General features: G+C 32.7%; 2 protein-coding genes across 4 annotated transcripts; one reads left to right on the top strand and one right to left on the bottom strand.

Moving 5' to 3' along the window:
- The first annotated feature begins 8396 nt into the window (after positions 1–8396).
- LOC107875863 (protein transport protein Sec61 subunit gamma-1) lies at positions 8397–10513 on the top strand. 2 transcript variants are annotated; one of them, XM_016722731.2, is made up of 3 exons: positions 8397–8648; positions 8744–8862; positions 10311–10513. In XM_016722731.2, exons 1-2 carry the CDS (start codon positions 8555–8557, stop codon positions 8857–8859), a joined length of 210 nt encoding a protein of 69 aa, XP_016578217.1. In that variant the 5' UTR covers positions 8397–8554; the 3' UTR covers positions 8860–8862; positions 10311–10513. The 2 variants fall into 2 exon arrangements, with proteins under 2 accessions (XP_016578217.1, XP_047269904.1); XM_047413948.1 differs by lacking the exon at positions 10311–10513 and having other exon boundaries at positions 8446–8648; positions 8744–8863.
- A 1113-nt stretch (positions 10514–11626) lies between these two features.
- Positions 11627–14729, bottom strand: LOC107875862 (nuclear transcription factor Y subunit C-1). Of its 2 annotated transcripts, XM_016722729.2 has the most exons (3): positions 13683–14694; positions 13431–13559; positions 11627–11846 (listed from the first exon to the last, which is right to left on the bottom strand). In XM_016722729.2, exons 1-2 carry the CDS (start codon positions 14417–14419, stop codon positions 13517–13519), a joined length of 780 nt encoding a protein of 259 aa, XP_016578215.1. In that variant the 5' UTR covers positions 14420–14694; the 3' UTR covers positions 11627–11846; positions 13431–13516. The 2 variants fall into 2 exon arrangements, with proteins under 2 accessions (XP_016578215.1, XP_016578216.1); XM_016722730.2 differs by lacking the exon at positions 13431–13559 and having other exon boundaries at positions 13683–14729.
- Between the last annotated feature and the right edge of the window lie 5410 nt (positions 14730–20139).

Consider the following 20139-nt stretch of genomic DNA (forward strand, 5'->3'; position numbering starts at 1 on the left):
CCATGAGTAGATGTTCCTAGGAGTTATCAAATGTTGCGACAGACAGCCACCAAATGAAGATGACGGGAAGCTTGCATGAACTCACTAACTTGTTAAACCGCAAAAGAGATATCAACCCTGGTAATAGTAAGGTAATTTAAGCTCCCAACTAATTGTCAAATTATAGTTGGATCAGGAAGAAGATCACCTTCCTCCCAGCGATACTTTACATTCAATTCTAATAGAGTATCTACAGAGAAGTAATTCTGAAGACCTGCCAAAGAAATCAAATCTTGGGTATATTTTGTTGATTTAGAAATACAACAGATGAATCAAGATGAACTTCCAAACCCAAGAAATATTTGAGAGTACCAAGATCTTTCATATGAAAAGAATCCTTAAGTTGCGATTACAGGCTAGTGATTAGTGAAGAATTAGTTCTTGTAATGATAATGTCACCTACATATTCCAAAAGAAGAACACAACCTGTGGATGTTTTCTGAAGAAATAAGATGATTCATATTTGCTCTACTGAAAAGATAATTGTAGTAAAGTAGTCCAAAATTTGTCAAACCAAGCTCTGGGAGCTTGTTTTAATCCATACAAAGATGGCTTCAACTTGCATACATCTGATGTAGGCAATGAGAACAAACCTGGTGGGGGTTTCATATAAATATCCTCTTTGATATCACTATGAAGAAAAGTACTTTTGACATTCATTTGATGAAAAGTCCAATTTTGTGAAAAAGCAATGGCAATAATAGTTTGCACCGTCGTCATGTTTGGTAACAGTGCAAAAGTCTCTTCATAGTTCACACCATACTCCTTATTTTTACCAAGAACAACCAACCGAGCTTTGTACCGACCAAGAGTTCCATCAAAATGAAGCTTAATTGAATAAACCCATTTACATCCAATTGGATGGACATTTGAAGGACATGAAACAATATCCCATGTGTCATTTTCAGTAAGATCCAAAAGTTCTTTCTCTATTGCCTTCTGCCAACATTCATGCTTGGAAGCTTATGAGTAACTAGTTGGAACAAAAATGGTGGATAAAGCAGATGAAAATCCATACCTATTAGGAGTAAGATATACTCTCGAAGATCGCTGAGTGGGCTCAAGAGGAGCAAGCCTTGAAGAAGGGGGTAAAGTTGGTCGCTGACGTTCCTACATAAATCAGATTTGAACCTCTTAGAAGAAGATGACAAATTCTTAAAAGTAGGAAGAAGAAGAGAAGTATGAGATGAATCAACGTCAGTAGGAAAAAAATACTAATTCTCAAAGAAAAACAACATTTCTAGAAACATGAATTTATTAGAACATGGATCAAAATAAAGAAAACCTTTCAGTGAAGTTCTATAATCCATAAAATCACATTTAGTAGACTGAACAGAAAGTTTATTACGCTGAGAAGGAGGAAGATGCACAAAACAAATACAACCAAATGTATGAAAATTATCAAAGCTTAGATTTTTGTGATAAAGACGAAAATATGGAGATTCAAGATTTAAGACTTTAGATGGTAGTGTATTAATTAAGTAAACAGCAGTAGATAAAGCTTCCACCTCATACTTAGATGGAACAGAGGACTCAATCAATAAAGTATGGGTGACATCTAAAAGATGATGATTTTTACGTTCAGCAACCCCATTTTGTTGTGGTGTATATAGACAGGAGCGTTGTGAGACAATTTCTTTTTCAAGAAAAAAAATTTGAACTCATAAGGCATATATTATCCTCCAGAATCAGATCTTAGCAATTTAATGCAAGTAAAAAATTGTGTCTCAATATAGGCCAAAAATGTCTTGAATATGAAAAATACCTCCGATTTGGAACGAAGAAATATACTCACGTAAATCGACTATAATCATCTATAAATGTCACAAAGTACTTTAAATGAGCATGAGAAACAATTGGTGAAATATCCCAAACATCGCTATGAATGACATCAAAACACTTTGTAGCACGACTACCAAAATTAGAAAAAGGAAGAATTTTACTCTTGCCTAATTTACAAGTAGACAATCAAAGGAAGCAGTGGAAAATAGATTTTTGTTCCCCAAAAAATCTGAATTTGATAAATGAGATAACACAATATAATTTGGATGTCCTAAGCGCTTATGCCCTACCTTAGTCTTACTAGGTGTAGAAGTACAAGCAATTGATAGAACACGAGGAATGGAAAAGTATATAGGAAACAGTCGTCCAATTTAGGCCCCCTTGCAATTATCGTCCCCGACACCTAATCCTGCACAAGACAACCATTACGAGAAAAATTCACATCACAATTGTTATCTACCAATTGTCCAACTGAAATAAGACTAATGGAGAGCTTTGGTGACATAAAAACATTGTTGAAAGTTTTAGTAATATCCCCAATCATGGTAATGAGTAAATTACTACCATTGGCAACTTGAATTTGTGATGGAACATGATACTTTCGAACATTTTTTAGTATACTAGATAAGTTGGTCTTATGATTGGAAGCTCCAAAATCAACAAGCAAAATATTAGATTCAAGATCATTACCTTGTAGCCCTAAAGCTGAAAAAGCTGACATGATTATTTGTCATACCATTTCAGGAGTAAGAACTTGTCCCGAAGAGGAGTTCTCAGTAGTGAAACCATTTGTCCGAGCTTGAAAAGCATTAACCTTACGGTTTTGAGGGCGCGTGAGACATTCTTTGATAATGTATCCTTGTTGTTCGCAATAATTACAAAACTTTCTTCCATAATTGCTAACAATAAGACCATATCCCTTGCAACTGTAGCATTGAGTTCTAGACATATCCCTGCCCTTTCCTTTACCTTAGGCAGCAAATACAACAACAATATCACCAACTTGCTTGAAAGGATTTTGTGTGACAAAACATTGTTCTTCACGAAGTAATTCCCTAAAACAAACATCCAAGGAGGGAGATAGGTCATGATTCATCAAGTGGGAGCGAAAACTCTCAAACTCAAAGCATAACTTTATTAAAATTGATCTCGCTTGATTTGCTCAGGAACTTGTTGAATTAGAGGGAGAGATTCGGTAGGTATTTTGGCATAAACAATATCTGTTAATTCAGCCCATAAGTTCTGAAATCCAAAAAAATAATTCTGAACAGAAAGACCTCCTTGAGAGTAATTAGCAATTTCATACTCTAAGTGAAAGCGTTGGGAACTATTATCTTGGTTTTAAACCCTTTGTAAATAATCCTACATGGCTTTAGCTATCTTGTAAGGCCTGAGATTAAGAACAATAAGAGGGTCAATTGACCTTAAAAGCCATGGCATCACCCAATCATCTTTAATCTTCCATTCACCCAACTTTGTAGGATCAGTAGAAGCACGATCGGCTCCATCTATATGGCCCCATAGTTATTTTCCACTAACAAATAACTGAAACTGAAACTCCTATGACAAAAAAAAATTTCTAGTCAAATGAATACTGAATGATTCAAACTGATATAAAGTCATATTTATGAAAATTAGAAACACTGACTCAAAAAGAATAACCAAAATGTCCAAGATCAAAGTCCAAGGTGTTAATTGTCGAGGAACAATCAACAAAAACAAAAAATTTTCTAAAAATACTTAAAGAAACCACAAATGAACCTTATGAAACAAGACAGCCAAGAGAAGGCTCTGATACCATGTCAAGAATGGACCTTGGGCCTAACTCAACCTCAAAAGCTAGCTAAAGAGATGAGGATTACCTAAGTCCATATAATCAAACTACCATTCCATTCCCAACCAATGTGAGACTTTTATCCACTCCAATACCCCCTCATGCCCAAGTTCAATTTGCACTGGCACGTGGATCAAGAGCCCAAGACAGGAATGGACCTGGCTCTGGCTCTGATACTAAGTCAATTTTCTGCTAAATGCCTCTCAATATTGAGAGTCTTTTCAATAAGAAAGTATCAAAGATTAAATCCCTAAAGATCCGTCTTCCTATCCCTAAAGATCAACTTTTCTATCCGTTATTCTATCCCACCAAATCTGCTCTACTATAGTCACTATTATTCTCTTTAATTATTAAATCAAATCTATGTAATTACACTAATATACAACAATACATAGATAAATTAATATATACAATATTTACATCTAACATGTATATCATTAATCATATGTGTGGAGACCCCAATATCTATTATCCACTTAACCTCACAGGAGTAAGTTAAAGGTCCAGCCATCATACCTGAAGCTCTAACTACTAAGTGGCCATCATTTCTATTTTCAAGCAACTGAATGATTTACCTATATTGGTCCTAAGTAAATTATGATTTACCTAGCGAAAGATCATGAAACGTGAATTTAAACATAAATCATGGAATTTGAGCTTACACACATAGGAACGACGGTTGATTTCTAGCTCGAAAATGCGGGGTGTTACAAGGCAAACCTGAAAAGTAGCGTCTAAACTAGTCGAATATAAAGAATAAATCATGGAATAAGAGGAACATCCTCATGTAAACAACATGGAATAAAATTTGAATATATTTGTGGAGATTTCGTAACTATTCAAAAATTGAAAAGTTTTACACAATTAATTAATTAGTTACTAATTTTTTAATTTATTTTTTTTTTGGAAACTGAAAGCATGTAGTTACAAATGGAACAACTAGTTAGTATAGTCTTTCATGGGCTATTAAAACTACCATTTGGAATAGTCTAAGTTGTTAAAAATAATTAGGAAAGATGTTTAACAATATCTGATACATATATTAGATTTATTAAGAACTGATTTCAACATGCATAGACACTCATGAATAGGGGCCCATGCCTCCTTAATGCACTTTCCAACTTTCAACACTTTGTGAACCATCCAAAAAGCGTATTAAGTATTACAGGTATCCCGTGAAATTTTTTGAGCAATAACAAGGCAACAATGCTAGTGAATCGAAATATCCTCACACAGCTTTATTAGACTTTAGATTCAACAACACAAAGTTAACAAGATACAAAAGAGGTAGAAACTTGATATACAATATTCAAAGATCTAAGAATCCTAACAATGAGAAAGGACCGTAGGAGTAGTGACTATCAATAACAAGTTCTTACTTCGACCAAGAGGAACTCAAGAACCCCAAGATCCTAGTTGCTAGTTTCTAGCCAAGAGACAACACTAGTATCACTCTACTAGTGAGTTTTCAAAATTGGGGCTTCTCCAATGGAAGAGAGAAGTTTCAAAATACTACAAGTATTTTGTTGTCTTCCAAAATATGAATGAACTAACTAAAAGACTAGCCCTAATAAATGGCTTATATAGTCAATTACAAAGGGAGGACAAAAGATCAAAATACCCTTGACATTAAGTGGGTGGGTTTGGGGTGTTTTGTTGGGGATTTTCATAATTTAATAAGTATAGGCCCTTAGATAGGCTCACAAGGGCCTCACAGACGGCCAAGAATATGAACAAGCTTTGAAGTCATTGCAACTCACACGCTTGACTTCGTGTGAAAAGTCTCGAGCTAGGAATTCTCGTATCATCCTCTCCATCTTGAAGAGAATTTGTCCTCAAATTCGGATCATTGTTATTCTACACCGTTTCCACCCGAGAGAGGTCACACACGTTGAAAGTATTGTGCACTTGATATTTTGGTGGTAGATCAATCTTGTAGGCGGTCATTGATCCTTTCTAATACTTGGAATGGTCCATTACCCCGTGGCATTAACTTACCATTCCTTTTAGATGGGAATCTATCCTTGCTTGGTCTAGTTTGGTGTATTAATGGTAGTTCTGTCTTTAATCATGCTTATTCATGTAGTAATATCCCTTATATTACTAAATACCATAATTTGTTATGCGTTAGCTATACTCGTATTTGAGAAATGGTTTTCTTGGGAACTACTCTTACGTGTATGACAAATTCTGAGAAATTACTAGCACACTGTTGTGACACTATGACAATTTACTTTCAGTTTTTACTGTTACCAATCAATTTTTTCTTGTTCATATAAAATTAAGTGAAGGGTTAGGGTGGGTGTACTGCTCAGCTCAGGGACCTGTTCTCAGATCCACTCACACCACAAGAACTAGGAGATTTATATAATAAGAAGTGCAGGAATACAGTAAATAAAGGACACAAGACTTTAATGTGAAAATTTCTTACTTAAGGGAGAAAAAAATTACGACCTGCTGTAACACCACAACTTAGGAGGATAAGGAGTCTCATATCGGCAAAATACAGCTGGGTGTATACTAGGGGCGGCTCAAGCAAATTCGTGACCTAAGGCAAAAATTAAACGGAGGCCTTACGTTTTTAAGAAAAAATAATTATTTTTATAAAGTCTATTTTTAAAATTATGTAATCGTATTTAATAATCCTTTTTTAATTAATGATATAGTCAATGCATTAAAAAGTCTTTACTATATCAAACTCCTCAATTTTTTTATATAAAAAATAATATTTAATATATTTCTTAAAATTTGTAATTTATTATTACTAAAAAAAAATGAGGCCCCTCAAATTTTGGAGCCTTAGGCGGCCGCCTTTTCTCCGAAGGGTTGAGCCGCCCCTGGTGTATACGTAAGCAAGTCTTATTTCCTAGTAACGCATTTTAAAATCGTGCGAGCCTGGGCCCAAAGCGGACAATATCACTAGTGTGTTGGGCCGTTACGGGGGTCTCTCGGGCCTTGATAGTTCGGGATGCCAGTCGCGGCCAGGGCCCCAGCTCGGATCGTGACAAGAATGGTATTGGAGTCGCTCCTGTGTCAGCCCTGTCGATGTGGACCAGAGTTCAAACTGAGTTTAGAAAAATCTCGGTAAGGCGTTTGTTCCCTAGCAATAACTCTATATATGACAAGAACAAGGAAAGGATTAGCCAGCTAACTCTAACTCGACAATAACTCTAGTCCTGAGTCTAGTCTCCTAATCCTTTGTTCCCTATCAATAACTCTATTACAAGTACAAGGAAAGGATTAGCTAGCTAATTCTAACTAGACAATAACTCTATTACAAGGAAAGGATGAGCCAGCTAACTCTAATTGAACTCCACAAGCTAACTCTAGCTTGGACAATCACCTAACTCTAGATGATTACGAAAAGGTTATACCACACCACCTACTACAATCATAAGGAACGTAGGCAAACTTTTAAGAACAATATTATAAATACTCAAATGCAACAAGAGAGTAAAAATACACTTTATGAGCAATCAGTTCCTTGCTGCAACAATAAGAGAGTAAAAATACACTTTATGAGCAATCAATTCCTTGTTGCAGCTGCAGCCTTTGATTTTGCACTTCAGAAAAATATTTAATTGCGATAATGTGGAAGTGTTAAATATTTAATTGTGAGAATATGGAAGTGTTAGTTTGTTGTTGTGGAAGATGGGCAATATATACTATGACATAAGAAAACCTAAGAAAGATCCCATTGGTTGAGGCAAATAGGTGCAGGCAGCTTTCCATCAACTTTTATACTTTTGTGTTGGCTGAATTGTTGACTGTGATAGTGACTAGTGAACCCAAATTATTCCTTAAGTGATAAAAGCTCTAGGAAACAGGTTTCAAGCTATGAATTTGTGAACTATCAAAACTAAAAACTTCACACTAAGCATATGTATGAATTTGTTAACCATCAAAACGAAGAACTTAACAGTAACATCATTAAGCATATGTATGATGCATGTACATACACAGATTAGACATGTTTGAAAGTGAAGACAAGGCAAGGAAGTACCACCAATTAGCACTCAACTAATGTTACGATGCATGTACACACTTCATCTAAAATCTAAATCACATATTCGCGAACTAACTTTGATATTTAAACAGATAAGGGTAAAGGAGCAAGTCCGATCCATTGTTCTCAAGTTTTGACAATTAGCCCAAAAAGTTGGCTCTTGATGAATTTTTCAATCATAAAAACAAATACTTAATTTAGTATTTAAGGCATTTAAAATTTAACTTATGCTAGTAGTAGAATGCTTGAATGGCATTTTAATGAAAAGTTTGTGCACTAAAACGTCAGTTTCACAAGTCATTATCCAAGTTACTGTAAGATATTTTCCTTAAAAGACGGACACTTTGCATCCTCTAAGTGTATATAATCAAACACGATAAGAATATGGGAAACTTGAATTTATACCTTTTTATAAATTTCTTTTTCAAAAAAATCATTTTTTAAAACTTAATTTGGAGGTAATTATGAAAGATCATTTCTTCTAAGAAGATACTTTATTGGATATAATTTAATTTTGATGGGTTACATGTACATATTACACGTAAAATATAATAGATATCCAATCAAACTAATCAAATGCTCAAAAACTAATCCAAACACAACATTTATTAATAATTATATATATGGATATATCAAATTGTTGTATTGGTACTTTTTTTTAAAATTTAATACTATAATAATAATAATAAGTTTGTTAAGGCGAAAATATCCAGGTGACAAGTTGACAAGTGTGAGGGGTTAGTTTAGTCATTTCATCTAACGTCACTCGGCATTTGACGACCAATAACTCTCTCTCTCTGAATTTCATTTATACAGCGAGCGATCCGAAGGAAGTTTTTCAATTTCAGATTCAAAAGAGAAAACCCACTAATTTCGTTTCTCAGATCCGAAAAATGGACGCCCTTGATACTGTTTTCGATCCTCTTAGAGATTTCGCCAAAGACAGCGTTAGGCTCGTTAAAAGGTGTCACAAGCCTGATCGCAAAGGTATTTACTCTTACTGTTGTTGTTATTATTATTGTATTTGTGTATACGGACCCTGCTAACGTGTATCATTCTAATTTGATTGTTTTTTGGTACAGAATTTACCAAGGTTGCGACCCGCACGGCGATCGGTTTTGTTGTGATGGGATTTGTTGGGTTTTTCGTCAAGTTGATATTCATTCCAATCAACAACATCATCGTTGGTGCTTCTTAACTGGTAATTTTCCTTCCAAGTTTCATTGATGGGTAATTAGTTGATTGCTTGTTAGACATCATGTTTTTTGTTGGATCTAAAAACTTACTTGGTTAATTGCTGGCTCTCTGTTGTACTATGGCCTGGATAATCTTCCCTGTTGTTATATGGATGTTATGTATAGTTTTGTTATGTGTTAATGGAGGGCTAAGATATATTGGTTCAATCGCACTCGGGATCAATTATGTTAGTTAGTAGATGTTGTACAGTAGCTTGCATGTACTAACTATTCAAGTGGCCAGAGTTTGAGTCGTAGGGACTAAACTTTTGAACTTTTTCCTTTAAAAGGAGATGACCCATGTTTACCCCTTAGCTGTATCCGGGAAATGTTGAAGTTTCTACATGTAATTGGACATTGGCTCCGTGTGACAGATCCAAGTCAATAATGTTATTACCTCGCTAGGGAGGTTGCTTCCTGGGTGTTAGTAGAATTATGATATAGAAACGTTTTTTTTTTTCCAATTTCGGGGCTCCAAGGAGTTACTTCAGAAAAGTCTTGCTCAAGGAAGTTCATCCTAATCAACATATATTCAGTGGTCTCTTCGTATTTAAGGGTTGTGTCAGTTTCTAATATGTGAAAGTGCACAAAATTTGACTATGAAAAGTATGGTAGTGCTGGTTGTTCTTCCCTGCCAACCAAATAGTGATATTACCTAGTGGGATGCTTGTCAAACAGTAATATCATCACTTCGTAATGTTATGCAGTTTTCTTAATTTTCTCTTGCTAGGAAAGGCACCATTTAGTTGTAAAATCTAGAGAAGAGAAAAGAAACATGACTGTCTCAAAGTTGATTGTTGATTGATGAATATGTCTTTGACCTATATGAAAGCTTAAGATATTATATGTAATTATATCCCAGTGGATTGAGGTTGGTAATAACACCATCGTTGATGTCACTAGAACGGCTCCGTTTTCTCTTTTTTTTTTCCCCCTTTTTAATCTTCTGTTTAGTTTGTTGGTGTTCTTGTTTTCACTTAATTCCTATGTTGCTTGGACTCTTCAAAGTTGTCAATGGGTGCGTGTCGGGTTCGCCGAAACTAGTGTATTTTTGAAGAATCCGACACGGGTGCGGCATGGAAATTGAAGAGTCCGTGCAACTTAGCTTAATTCTCATGGGTGCCATATCCCACCACACTCCAGCTCCGGTACAAGAAATATATAATCACATGAACAGAAGAAAAAACAAAGGAAAAATTGAGTAGTAATAGCAGCAAAAGTGTATGCTAATGATTATAGCATGGTGTCTTTGCAGTTGCTCCATTATAATGTTTTTCACATCTAAATGTGATTATGATATTGATCTTCATCATTTTCCGAGACACTTTGATTCTTTATAGGGTGATTTTTTGCAATGATGACAGTGTAATGATCCTTAGCAATGAGTCACTAAACTCTGTATTTGGAACTGCAGGCATTGTGAAGGAGAAATACAAGTAGAGATGTAGAGCAAGGAAGAAAAGTGGTGCAAAATCATAGTTTCATTTTGTGATCCGTAGCAGTTGGTTATGTAGTATTATTTCTGAACCGCCTAGTTTCTGGGACTTTGTCATCTGAGTTGCCTCTCAGATTTTGTAGACTTTACTGTTGATGTCAAGACATCCATTTTTTTCATTATACTTTTTGTCTTATGCTTTAAGCCTTGATGAAAATTGGAATACAGTTTTGAATGTCGCTTAATTGTGATGGAAACACGGAGCGCGAGGCAATTCCTTATATTATGGGATGGAGATGTCTGATTTGGATGAATAAATTATTAAATGAGTTTGAAAGGGATGGTGAGGAAAGGGGATAAATGATTTTCTCTGTCCTTCATGGTTACTGGAAAATGATCCTCCTGTCTTCTAGATCCTGCTCCTTGCGGAGTGGCATAACTAAGAAAAAATTATGTTTAATAGTTCACAGAACACCTTATATATTTAAATGCTTCAAACTTGTTGAACTGTGTGTTGGTCCCAATTATGCTTCCCAAAAAATATGTTGAGGTATGAAATAAAAGGATCAGTCTGCAAGGGACTACATTCATGGGAATATGATGTTTGAACATGAGAGATGTAAATGAAGGTTTCTTCCAGACCCCCTTTCCTATAGGGACCAGGGAATTTTGTAACAGAAACCAAATTCCATTTTGGGTGTGGGGATAAAAACGAACTCCTTGACAGGCAAATTGGAGGGTTTCCGCGAAGCAACACAGCATTTGAACTTGACAAATAAAAGGTGTTCAAAAAATGATCCTGTCTTGAAAGGCATTGTAGCCTAAATTATACAGGATTCTTACTTTTGTTTCATCGTTTTGTTGTAAAATGAGAGTAAGTCAAGCTAACGAATTGGATAATGTGACGTGCACAAACTCCAATATACATATAGCTTAGGCGTTTCTATAATCTGTGGTTTCTCGAAGATTAATACACTAGTCAGGTCCAGTTACTTGGAGTGCCCATCAATGTGGCAAATAAGTCGGGAACAATAAAACTTGACATCTGTAGGCGTTTGCCAGCTTTCGTTATCTTCACGAAGATTGGATGAAAACTATAAACACCATTCAAGAACTAGGAGTTCTGAAAGAGATGGAAGTCATTTAGGAACTAATACAGCTACATGTGAACATAGCTATATCAGCGCTTAGAACAGAACCAATATGCTACATATGAAAATAGCTATACCTGCGTCTGGAACAGAACCTATACAGCTACATGTGAACATGACTATATCAGCAGATGGCACTGGCAGTTATAGTAATCACAACAGTATTTTACCCAGGATTAGACAAACAGTCGAGTTTTAACAGTCAAGTTTTATACAGACAGAGATCCAAGTCTTACAGTTAAACCGACAGTAGCAACAAGGTGGATTTACAATTGAGAAAGAAATCACGTTCTCCCTTCCATAACTACTAGTTTCTACTTCTACTGTTAAAGCCTCCAAACCAGTAGCAACCGAGATCTTCTAACTGCAGCAAAAGAAAAGGGCTAGATTTAGTACTAAGGTCTAATGGTTAGACAACAAGGATAGGAGGGTCTTTAGATCTTGAATGTATAATCATACTAAAAAACCATAAATCATGGATACCCGAAATGTTATATTTGTTGTCATGCCAATTAAATAAGACACATTGAGAAACTACAATCAACAAACAGATCGAATTGTGAGAACCGAAAACTAATTTGTGACCACATCAACCTTGGTGTTCATTGTAGGTACACTTAAAGTGTAAGCAACATATTTCAACTTTAGAACTAAGATGCCACTATGATAACAAATGACTTTTTTTTTATATGAAACAATAACTTGACATACAAATAATGAGATGAAGTCATCATCATCAATGATATCTGATTCATGAATAATAGCTGCACAACAAATTTTAATAAAAATACATTACTCAAACGGGAGGCTAGGTGTGGATAGATAATACATGGAAAAATAACCAGTCCGGTGGTAAGCAACTGTATTCAACCAGGGATTGCCAAAGACAGAAGAATAAAAACCATTATAAAGGATATATCGGTTCAAGTTCCATTAAGGTATTTTTAATTGAAGACGTGTGTGATTGGACTGATAGGAAAAAAAAAAGAAATTCACAATAAACCCAATTTAATCCCACGAGTGAGGTTTAGAGATGGTAGTGTGCAAGCATACCTTACTCTTACCTTGTGAAGGTGGGAGGCTGTTTCTGAAGACCCTCGGCTCAAGGCCAAACAAAAAAAGAAGCGGTAACAACAAGCAGAAATAACATGTAATAATAGAGATCTAAGACTAAGAAATTAGAAGAATAACACTAATACTCCTGGTACAGAAAAGAAATACCCAGGTAAAAAGAGAAACTATGTACAAATAATCAAGGCCTCCACTGGAGCATCCCTTTTGTTGGCAAATGAAGTGCAATCATCACCTTAGCCCAATGAGTGCTCTACCTCACACCAAAACTTACAACATTTAGCAGCTCCCTTGGCAACTTTTCATTCCTATATTTCTTGCATACATGGTATATATTACAGTTATTTATCTCCAGTCCCATTTACTCTTTGTTTCCATTCCTTTTCCCCCTTCCTCTTCATTAAAATCATTAAACCCCAAAAGAAGGATGGGCTAGAAAAGAAATCAGACTTGTGTATGAAGAAGCATTTCGAAGAACATGATCAACTACTGTCTGACTATATCTTCAGTGCAAAAGATGTTCCGTTATTCTTTTTATCACTCCTACTCAATTCATACTTGCTCCCTTAAAAAATTCAAGGTTTTTCTGGCTCTAGTTAAGATAACATTTGATTTCAAAAGGGACCTCAAATTAAGATTTCAAACACCCTTAAACTGTCCAAAACAGGCGAGTTTTTCTTGTTAGTTCCAATTTCCTTTCAATATCCCAAACCAATTGGGGTCAGCATTTTTCTTTTTCGTAAAAACAGCAACTAGTTGGGGTCACCACCATTTGGTCGCATTTCATTTTGATACTCCATGATTCCTAGTTTTAACCAAAAAAATGCTAGCACATCTAACCTTAAATCCTCAAAAGGAAGATAAGAAATGGAAGGACCTTATCACCACAAGGAATAAAGAACAAAGCAATGCCACTTTCCGATTGTATTTTTCAAACCAACGGTTAACCATTATCCATTTAGCTCAATTTGGGCCAATTTCTTTCCAATTGGTACATACAGTCTCACTACAAGCAAAGAAAAGGAACAAAATCACCATCTTTCTAATACATAATAAAGCATTTTCATCATTTACCCAAACTCAATTTTCAAACCCTAGCTTATCCAGATCTGAAAAGTAACAAACTTACATTTGGCCGTCTACGTTCCCCTGTCCACTGCTACTTCCACCTCCACTAGGATACGAATGTTCCTCCGATGTCTGCCACACAGATTGCCACGCCTGTGATGGCGGTGGATGCACATACATTGACGGATCAACACCAGGAACAGCAGGTCTACCAAGCATTACCCCACCGGGAGCCGGCTGACCCAACGGAGGATAATAGTACGGCACACCACTAGCAGTAGGGCCCACAATACCCGGTCCAAGCCCAAGCCCAACTCCCTCATCCTTAACTTCATCCCTAGGCACAATGTCAACGAGAAAATCAAAAATGTCCGTACGAGTAATCGCCGCAGCGATATCATTCTTCTGTAACGTCCTACGCTTATTCTCCTCAGCGTGAAGCCACGAACGAATCGTGAGTTCGAGGATAAAAAGTTCACAGGCTTTTGCAAAGAGCACAGGAGCTTCGGCGGAAATCATACGAACATCTTCATCAGCTTTCATGATTTTCTTTATACGAGCTAAGGGAAGTTGGTGGTTTTTGAAATCATTAGCTTGTTCTATTTCTTGACGCTGGTAATTCCAGAACATTTGCAGCTGTTGCTGTTGTTGTTGAAGGAGATGGTGGTACGGTGTCTGCCCTGGATATGCGGCTACGGCTGAGGCTGACTGAGCCGCCGTTGCCGCCGCTGCTGCTGCTGCTGCTGCTGCCGCGGAAGCGTCAGTGGGAGATTGGTGAGTGTTGGTGTTGTTGTCCATGGAGTTTTTGCTGAAAATGGAAGCTAAATCTGTATAGACGGAGAATATGATTTTATTTCAAAATAAGTAGTAGTAGTATTTTTAATAATTATGATTTATAGTATTTTTATGAATGAGTTTACTCCATCTTGTTTAGCAGAAAAATAATTATTTATTAATAAATTTTGTATGAAAAATAATTTTCATTTTTCATCTCGAAAAATTCTTCACTCCACTTAGCCCTATCTCCTAACGACAAACTCCTATGTTTCTTTTGCTACGATATTTCTGAACACGTTCCTAGATAACAAGCTTAAAATTTTTTTTTATGAGATCAATATTGATGATAATGACAGTATCAATTGTGACCTTAGTACGAAGCTGAAATTGTTAACTAGGATAAATAAGCTAACTGTGAATATGATGCCGAAAATAGATAATTTTATATACCCTTTAATTTGAATTAACATAATATAATATTTAAATATATAAATTTTATTTTAAAATTTTTTGACTCTCGAAAATAAAAAGTTACACATTGTGATAGGAGTACTGATTTATAGATACATTAGTCTTTTTAAATAAAAAAAAATATTATAAAAAATGGAGCTAAACTATTTAGTTTTAAAATTTTGATTTGTTGTCATCAAATTAAAAATCCAGCTATTACTTTAATAGTATTTTTTTGCTTTTACTAATATACTACTTTTTCTAGTGTTATCACATTCACACTTTATGCATGACACCTTTTTTCTGGAATGTTCTAAAATAATTCTTGTGCCAATTTACTAGTCATATTTTAATTAATAAAAAAATAAAAATTATTTTTATAAAGCGCATCAGGATTCAGGACTATTTGTAAAAGTGAAAGTAACATGAAATATAAACATCATCAATTTAACTGTACGACTAGGCATTATAAAAGTTTTTATTTTAAAAATGTGATATAGTTTGATGGATAGAGGTGTCTTTTTCCTTTTTTTCTTTTTTTGGCCCTATCGGATAATATGTCCTATCTACAAAAGAGAAGCGAAAAGGTACAGAGGGGTCCACACGCTGCATACTATTGTCCATCTGCCACTACAAGATGACACGTCACTTCAATTTATTATTGATACTTGTGCTTCTTGAAGACTTAAGAGGGTCATGAATATTTTTTTTTTTCGAAAAAAAAGAATTGGAGTTAGAAATTATGGTGTTTGATCATGAAAATTTAAAAATTAATTTCAAAAAAAATTTTTGAAAAGGAAAAATAGGTTTTTAGTGTTTTATCAATTTTTCAATTTCAATTCCAACTTTTATTATTATTACAAATAATCCTAATCTTTTAAATTTTTACATAAAACTCTCCTTATAACACTACTTTTTTAATACTATATATGTATCAGTTTTAAAATATAAGATAATTATAATTTTAAACTTAATACTATCCTAATTAATATATATCTCTTTTTCTCTCTCATCATTATTTTTCTTCCTTATTTAAAACATTATTTTACTGCTAATAATCCTAATTAATATAATATAATATAATAATAATAATAATATTTTTTCTGTTATGATATGGATGTTTAAAGAATTATAGTTGTGTAATTAATAATGGATAATCGTTTTCTATATTTATGAAATTAATAAAGTTGTAGCAAATTAGTTTACCACTGTCACAAATTATTCTCATTTTCAATTTGATTATATATATTATATTATGTACATCTTTATTATACTATTCAAATATAAATAGTTTATACCATATATATGCTAAAAATATAAATCGATGATACATATTTTTCATAAAAAAAATATGTCCAATTTAATAAATTTTCACCTTAAATTGCAATTGCTACCTTTATATACCATAATACTTGGTATCTTTATACGCAAAGTATTATATTTATACCCATAAATATATAAAGTATTATATTTATAACATAAATATACAAAGTATGTTATATATGAAGTTTATACCCTGTATATACCATACACACACACGCATATATATATATGCTTAGTATGTTTCTTTATAAGAAAATTAAAGAAATAAATTAGAGCACACTAAAATTTAATAACAACTCATCATTTCCTATTTTTTAGGAAGGGAAAATAAAGAAATAAATTAAATTAATTCCTAAAAAAATAAATCTGTTTGAAAGATAATATTTGTTATCTAAAAAATAGGAAGTAGTGATCTGTTAATATAACATCCATATTTAAAAATTTTAAATATGAAAAAACGGTTATTAATGTAAATATTATATATGTCATAATTGAAATTCATTAAATATGACCACGGATATGCAATTATTTTTACAAAAGTAGCTAATTGTGTTCTTTTTCCGTTAGTAGGTAAATTTTAGTTGAGTGATTTTGATAGTTTGTAAAGGTTGAGGCATAAAGTTATATTTAAAAAAGTTTTTTCAAAAGTAAAAAAAAAAAATTAAAAAACATGGTCAAACACAACTCCAACTCCAATTTCAACTCTAACTCTGAAAAATTTTAGTTTTCATGGCCAAACTGTTACTTATTAATTGTTTCTCCGTGAAAATCATAATTTTTCGAAGTTAAAGTTGAAATTAGAGTTGAAGTTGAAATTGGTGTTGTGTTTGGCCATGAATACAAATTGAAGTTATTTTTAAAATTTTGTGAGAGAAATATGAATGAAAAAAGTAAAAATAAGTAAACTTGTTTTCACTTTTTCAAATACAATTCCAAATTGTATTTGGAATTCTCATGAACAAACATATACTATTTTTAATTTTTTCACTAAAGTGAAATAATTTTTTTAAAAAAGAAGTAAAAACTTTTCATGGCCGAACAACGTAATTTTGCTAACTTTTTTTCAATTTCTGATTTAGTATCAAATATTCATATTTTGGGTCTATATTAAATTTCAATTCGTGCATTTGCCTTATAAAAATCGTAAAAATTCTTATTAAAGATACACAAAATTTATCAAGGTTTAAAATTTATATTTTGAGAGATCGCGTTCGATAAAATAACTTCATCTATAAAGGCTCAAGTCTAAAATTTCAAATTAAAAATGAAGAAATATCAATCATTTCACAACACCTTGTTAATATTGAAAAACTAAAGGAGAGATCCCAACAAGTTGCAACTCTCTTCGTATTCAAGTGATGAAAGTGAATTTTAAAATATTGGATACAGATGACTAAGTTTAACTTTTAAACAACAAAGTGTCAAAATCTTAGAAAAAATACTAAATAATTTTTTTTTTCATTTCAATTAATGCAACACTTTCTCATTATTATTACTTATTATTATTGATTAAATGAATATCTAAATTAAAATCAAAATACTGTATTTTACAGCTGAGGCCTTTAGTTTGGATCAACAAAATAGAGGATGGAAAAGATCCAGCTTGAGTGGAATTAGACAAGTTAATCTATCTATATCTAATAATTAAAATTAAAAATTAAAATAATAATTTAAAAAGCATTAACTACTACACACAAAATCCCTATAAAAATGACACAATTTTTTTTTTACCAAACAAAATCAGCCTATTCTGAATTTACTTGCAGTTATTTTTTGAATTGGTGTGTGCTCAATTTTAAATTGTCAGTTTTAAAACTATATGCACGAATCCATTAGTTTTTTTCTTTATCTACTTATCATTATTTTTTATTCACATTGTCTCTTCATCAGCAGTAGAATATTCCCCCCCCCCCCCCCCCCCGCAATAAATGTTCTCTATTCCTACGTTCCCCATCAAACTTTGCTGTTATTTTATTTTTTCGATTAACTTTGCTACTCTGAATAATATCATTATGTTACATCTATTTTACTTCATGTATCTGCTCTTCGTGCTCATAAAATGGAATTGCATTTGATGATGAGATGGGGATGTACATTTTATTCGAAATCTATGATTGACAGAGACTTACAAATCTAACGTCTTAGTTTCATGCATACAAGTGAATCATTAAGCTTTATAAAAAGGGATTGAGATCATTATCCAAACAGGAACATGTAATTATACTAGAAATGACTGTAAATTTAGAACCTCTGCTCGGAATTCTCTAAGAACCAAGTACTTTCTACTCTTATCACTTTTTGTTTGTTGATTAATTTGAAATCCAAAGTTCCTTTTGCATTTTCGTATGTGTTGGACAATTACACACTTTCGTATGTGTTGAACAATTCTCTTAAAAATTTCTTTCATAATTTGTTAATTTCAGTATATTTTCCTTTATAATTTTTAATTTCCTTTTCAAATAAATTAAATCTCTCCATATAAATTTAAATAAAGGATAATAATTGATATTGTTGTATTCAAATTTCTATATTATAATTGACTTGAAAAAAATCTTCAAAAAAATGTTGTACTTATTCAATCATCTCAAATTTTTAAATTCAAATTATAACAATCGAAAAAAAGAGACATGCAAACGTGGGACTCTAGAAGACTTTCAATAATCATATTTATCTTCATAGTAAAAAAATGTTCAGGAAACTATTTTGCAGGAACAATAGTCTCTGTGGAGATGTTGCTTTTAAAAGTTAAAGTATATCTCCACATTTCACTTTCTATTAGTAGTGGTTATAACTTTTCCTTATGAATTTGCAATTAATACATTATTTATTTAAATATTTGATGTATATACATTATAAGATTTTATTTCAAAAAAATATCCTTTTATGATTTTAATTATTGAATCATAAAGAAAGAACAAATTCGAAGAAGAACATTGTTCATTAAATCCATGTTTCTTTTTGCTCCTTCTTTATGCTTTGTTTTACTTCTTATTGCACCACATCAAACGAACTAAAGAAAAACTATTACTAAAATACCAGTAGATTTAAAAAAATAAAAATCAATGAATTATATATTTATTCAAATTCAAAATTTTAATTCAAAATATTATGAGATTACACAAAATAAGAAAACAAGATTATTAAAAATGTCAATATACTTTATGATAAGTAAAACAATTTTTTGTTTATACTTTGGACTAACTAAAAATAGCAAATAGTTATGCATTTGACATTATTTCTATTATATATGATATTATGTAATAAAAAGAGGAGCATGGATTCACGTGAACACAATGATCCTCACTTAGATACGTCTTTGAAATCAATTAATAAGTGAGTAGTGTAGTAGCAGTAAATAAAAGAACATAAAAAAAGAGTTATTGTAAAATATAAAGTATAAGATCTATCTAAATACATTTTTTGATCCATTTAAATGGACATCTGAATATAATTGACAGACGACTAAAAATGTGGTACATGATGTATAATATGTGGTAGAGTACTATAATCACGAGATTATTTATTTTTTAAATTATATGTATTTCATGAGAATATAATCCAGGTTGTTGGGATAGCTGAAAAGTTCAGTAAATTAATATGACAACAACAAATAATTATAACAGTATTTAAAGTTTTCTAAAGGTTGAACAATTCAAGCTCGAGTACTAAAGCATTAATCTACAATGAGTACTCATGTCATATGATCATATATATTTTTTAAAATTTGATACTTCTTATTTGTTTTAAACATAATGAACTTCATCTCAAGGGTGGATGAAACAATACAGATAAAGTGAGGAAACTGAAAATGAAAAATTTGAATTGTTGAATTGCCCGAACCTTGTTCTGAAATGGTGGTATTAAAAAATTGTATAATAATAGTATTTGTGTTATATCAAAATGTTATTTGACGATTGTGCATACATATTATTTTTATAAAGTGTATGTTATTAAGTACATTGCATTGA

Source organism: Capsicum annuum, chromosome 6 (genome assembly GCF_002878395.1).
Source record: "Capsicum annuum cultivar UCD-10X-F1 chromosome 6, UCD10Xv1.1, whole genome shotgun sequence".
NCBI lineage: Eukaryota > Viridiplantae > Streptophyta > Magnoliopsida > Solanales > Solanaceae > Capsicum > Capsicum annuum.

Bases quoted from the DNA above. Each gene is read 5' to 3' on its own strand.
- LOC107875862 (XM_016722729.2), bottom strand. From the start codon at position 14,419: ATGGACAACAACACCAACACTCACCAATCTCCCACTGACGCTTCCGCG. The intron at 13,560-13,682 runs GTAAGTTTGTTA...CTTTGCTTGTAG, and splicing joins GGGAACGTAGACGGCCAAAT to TGAGACTGTATGTACCAATT.
- LOC107875863 (XM_016722731.2), top strand. From the start codon at position 8,555: ATGGACGCCCTTGATACTGTTTTCGATCCTCTTAGAGATTTCGCCAAA. The intron at 8,649-8,743 runs GTATTTACTCTT...TTTTTGGTACAG, and splicing joins TCACAAGCCTGATCGCAAAG to AATTTACCAAGGTTGCGACC.